Source organism: Nothobranchius furzeri, chromosome 7 (genome assembly GCF_043380555.1).
Source record: "Nothobranchius furzeri strain GRZ-AD chromosome 7, NfurGRZ-RIMD1, whole genome shotgun sequence".
In the NCBI taxonomy this organism is placed as follows: Eukaryota; Metazoa; Chordata; class Actinopteri; order Cyprinodontiformes; family Nothobranchiidae; genus Nothobranchius; species Nothobranchius furzeri.
Genome location: NC_091747.1, coordinates 36,458,492 through 36,463,037, shown reverse-complemented (window position 1 = coordinate 36,463,037; position 4,546 = coordinate 36,458,492). Strand labels below are relative to the sequence as shown.

General features: G+C 46.5%; 1 protein-coding gene across 1 annotated transcript in view; it reads left to right on the top strand.

Moving 5' to 3' along the window:
• Nucleotides 1-1,708: 1,708 nt before the first annotated feature.
• The window catches only part of c1ql3a (complement component 1, q subcomponent-like 3a), a 12,884-nt gene continuing 10,046 nt past the window's right edge, over nucleotides 1,709-4,546 (top strand). Inside the window, exon 1 of the mRNA XM_015976555.3 lies at nucleotides 1,709-2,416. Within this exon, the coding sequence (XP_015832041.3) occupies nucleotides 1,826-2,416 (591 nt within the window). The 5' untranslated portion in view covers nucleotides 1,709-1,825. The remainder of the gene's footprint in view (nucleotides 2,417-4,546) is intronic.

Here is a 4,546-nt window from a genome sequence, read left to right as displayed (position 1 = left end):
TTGTTTAGTCCTGACTAAAGGAAACTTACTGAGTTAAGAGCCAAACAGAAGAGATGAACATAAAAAGGCTAAAACCACCAGGTGTTCGATTCAGGGGGAAAAAAAAGATAAAGGTATGTAGCTCTCATGATGCATGTTTTCAATTTTTTGAACCAGTTAACTGGGATTTTAACGGTTAAATGCGGTCAACTAATTGCTAACAGAGCTAATAGGGCTGAAATATTGAAACGAATATTCAAATGGTTCGAAAAAAGTCCTTGAATCGTTTTTTACTGATTCAAACTAGGATTTGTTAAATGCTCACTGCAGCCTGTGGCCTGCCTGAACAACAACAAACACATGTTGATCATGTTCACATAATAATAAATAAAACAACTCTACAAGCAGAAGGAAACTCCCTAGTCACCACTAACTGTTTATTTATTGCAGATGGCTGCACTGATTATTTTTACATGATTTGTTCTGTAAAAGTTTGGCATTTTTGGTAGTCTACAATTTTTTATGTCAGTTTAAATTACAATTTCAGAGGCAATTCTAAAATATTATGGATCATGATAAAGATCTATTGGAGATCTACCCCAACTTTTGGACTGCTCTGCCAGTCACTGTGGCTCAAGCTGAGAGGAGCTTTTCAAAAGTTGATCAAGTCATACCTGAGGTCACCTATGTTTCAGGGGCGGCTCACTAACCTGGCTCTGATTAGTATCAATCACTCAGTAGGGGAGCAGATTTCATGTGATGACATTATTGATGACGTTGCATCAAGGTTAGGTTTTAATTTTAGTTTGTGTTTTCTAAGTGCAATGCTGTAGTGATTATCTTTAGTTTGTTATGTGTGAAATATTTTTGCTATTTACAATATTTATTATCTATTATGTTCATATATTCTTAATATTTAGTTATTGTTTGTTTTTGTATATTTGATTCTATATATTTTGATACTGTAAATAATGTATATTGCTTTACATTTTGACAACTTCATAGTAATTAATGTAAATATGTGCAACTTAGAAAAATGAATGTTCAATAGTCGTTCTAATAAAACATGCCTGTTTGTAGAAAACATGCGTGTGTTCATGCAGGTGGGGTGGTGTGGTGGTGGTGGTGGTGGTGGGGGGGGGGGCGGTTGGGGGGGGGGGGCGCTCAAAGGGGGCCTCGCCCGGGGAGTAATTCGATGTAGAACCGCCACTGGACATGGGTTCTGATATTTGGGTCTTTTCCAGCTGAAGTGGATGCTGCTGGATTCTGCTCAGCAGAACCAACCAGGATTAAAATCCTTGTTTTTCTGGAAAACTGCTTATAACAGCTTATGAGCTTTTAAGTTAAAAAGACAATAAAGATAAACTATCATTTCAAAATTCATGTTTATCCTGGCCCTGATTCAGAGGAGGAGCTGATCCGGACCGTGGGGGTTCTGCGTGGTCGTTAGGACTGAGAGGATGCTGACCCGAGCTGGGTGGAGAGTCTGCTGTGGGTCTGGATCCTGAGCTCAGTGGTGTTGTGTCTCATTTATCCATCTACACACACACACACCCCGCCCATCTCCTTTCCTCTCCCGGTGCGTCTGTGCGCTCCGGACCAGGACCTCTTGGCTGTGATCCACTTCATGGGACCAGCTGCTGAACCGAACCTCAGTGAGCGGGTCTCTGTGTGGAGAGTGACCCAGCAACAGCTTCAGGGCTGAACTTTTTACAGACTCCGTGGCTTCAGTTCTGTTCCGTCAACCTTCATCATTTCACCCAAACTCCGGCAGCAGGACCGCCCGGCGCTCGCGCGGCTGGTCAGCAGGAAGCGGCTGGTGGCAGCGGGGGTCCTGGGGGTCGTTATGGTTCTGGTTCTGGTCGTCCTCATCCCGGTTTTGGTCAGCTCAGGGGGCACAGCAGCGCACTATGAGATGCTCGGATCTTGTAGGATGGTGTGCGACCCATATGGCACAAGATCCCCGGGCAGCACCGTCACTCCGGACCCAGACCCGGACAGCAGCCTCGTGCAGTCATTACCCACTTTTATTCAAGGTCCGAGAGGAGAACCTGGTCGAACTGGAAAGGTGGGTCCAAGAGGAGCTCCAGGTCACCCGGGGCCACCCGGTCCAGCTGGACCACCTGGCGAGAGAGGGGAACCGGGCAGACACGGTTTACCCGGACCTCCGGGACCGAGCGCTGCTGCCGGTCCGATCAGCGCAGCGACCTACAGCACGGTCCCAAAGATCGCCTTTTACGCGGGACTCAAGAAGCAGCACGAGGGCTACGAGGTTCTGAAGTTCGATGATGTGGTGACCAACCTGGGGAACCACTACGACCCGACCACCGGGAAGTTCACCTGCTCAATCCCCGGGATCTACTTCTTCACCTATCACGTCCTGATGCGCGGAGGGGACGGGACCAGCATGTGGGCCGACCTGTGCAAGAACAACCAGGTAGGTCTCAGATCTGGATCTGGATCTGGTCCGTCCAGAATTTATTCCACATTCTGAACAACATCCGGTTTTGGTTCCTCCTCGTTTAAACAAAACAAACACAAAAAAAAAAAACAACAACAACAACATATGAATCGGTTTGGACTTGAGTCGGTCCTGATGTGGACCCAGTTCCAGAACTCAGAGCCAAACCCTAACTTAAGTCGTTCACCTGAGTTTATGACACACACACACACACACACACACACACACACACACACACACACACACACACACACACACACACACACACACACACACACACACACACACACACACACACACACACACACACAAGTTGTTTAAACATCTAAAAGCCCATGCTGTCTAAAACTGTAATAAAGGTCAGCTGCTGTAGCAACAGGACTCTGTAGGGGTTAAACAGTCAGTATACAGCCTGTAAATCAGGTAAAACCATACCATACCACACCATAGTTTATTTATATAGCACGTTTAAAATGCAGCATGGGAGCTGCCCAAAGTGCTGCACAGGCAAAAAAAAAAAAAAAAACATGACCAATCTAAGGAACTAAAACAGAAGATAAAAATACCGATCAAAAGCAGATAAAACATGATGAATACTATGAACACATTAAAACAATAACACAATAAAACTCTAAATCGAGTCACTGTCTAAAAGCCGAAGCGTAAAAGTGGGTCTTTAAACGAGATTTAAAAACCGCCAGTGATGGAGCCTGCCGAACTCCAATGGGCAACAAGTTCCACAGCTTTGGGGCAGCATGCACAAATGCTCGATCCCCCAGCGATTTGTATCGCATCCGGGGCGTGCACAGCAGCAGGAGGTCAGCCGACCTCAACGTGCGCGTGGGCACATATGGAGTGAGCAGGTCAGAGAGATAGGGAGGTGCCAGGCCATTGAGTGCTTTAAATACAAAAGTCAATAACTTAAATTGTACTCTGAAAATGACAGGGAGCCAGTGAAGATGTTCCAGGATAGGGGTAATATGGCTACATCGGTGCGTATTTGTCAAGAACCTGGCAGCAGCGTTCTGGACGATCTGCACCCGATTCAGGGCAGAGACCGGAGCACCAACTAGGAGGATGTTTGCATAGTCCAGGTGAGAGGTAATGAAGGCATGGATGACTGACTCCAAATGCCTCCGTTTCAAGATTTGTCTGAGGTGAGTAAGGCGGCGAAGCTGATAAAAGCAAGACCTCACAACGGAGTTAATCTGTGGGGCCATTGTGAGTTCAGCATCCAGCTGTACCCCGAGACTTGTCACACACTGTTTGGGGTTGAGGGTTAAAAGATCACAAACAGGGTGAGAGCCATGGTGGTTGCGGGGTCAAAAACAATAGACTCAGTCTTCCTTTCATTGAACTTTAAGAAGGTGGATGCCAGTCAGCCCTTCACGTCATCTAAACATGCAGCCAATAGCGAGCCCGCATTCTTCTCATCCATTGCTACATATAATTGACAGTCATCAGCATAAATGTGATAGCTCAGGCCATGCTGATTCAGGATTTTGCCCAAAGGCAGAAGGTAGATAGAAAACAGCAATGGCCTGAGAACGGAACCTTGTGGCACCCCCCAAGGCAGTGGAAGACTGGAGGATGCTCAGTCACCAATCTGGACAGAGATGGATCGGTTGAATAGGTAGGAGCGAAACCATTTATGTGCCACCCCTGTCACCCCAACCCAAGACCCAAGCCGGTCCAGTAAAATATGGTGATCGACGGTATATAAAGCCGCTGAAAGGCCCAGCTGGAGCAGCATTCCCCTAGACCCAGAGCCGGATGCCACCAGAATGTCATTTAGCACCCTAATCAAAGCAGACCCAGTGCTATGGTGTGGTGTGAAGGTGGACTGAAACACATCCAACAATGTGTTTCTGTCCATATGAGCAGAAATCTGTCCATGAACAATTTTCTCAAGGACCTTCGAGAGAAACGGGACTTTCGATATAGGGCGGAAGTTCTCATAAGTAGAGTGATCCAGACCAGGTTTCTTCAATATCGGCTGAACAACTGCATCTTTAAAAACCTTAGGGAACACTCCAGTACTGAGGCTAATGTTAAAAATGTTCATGAGTGCTGGGCTCAGTGCAGACACCGAGCCACGCACCAATT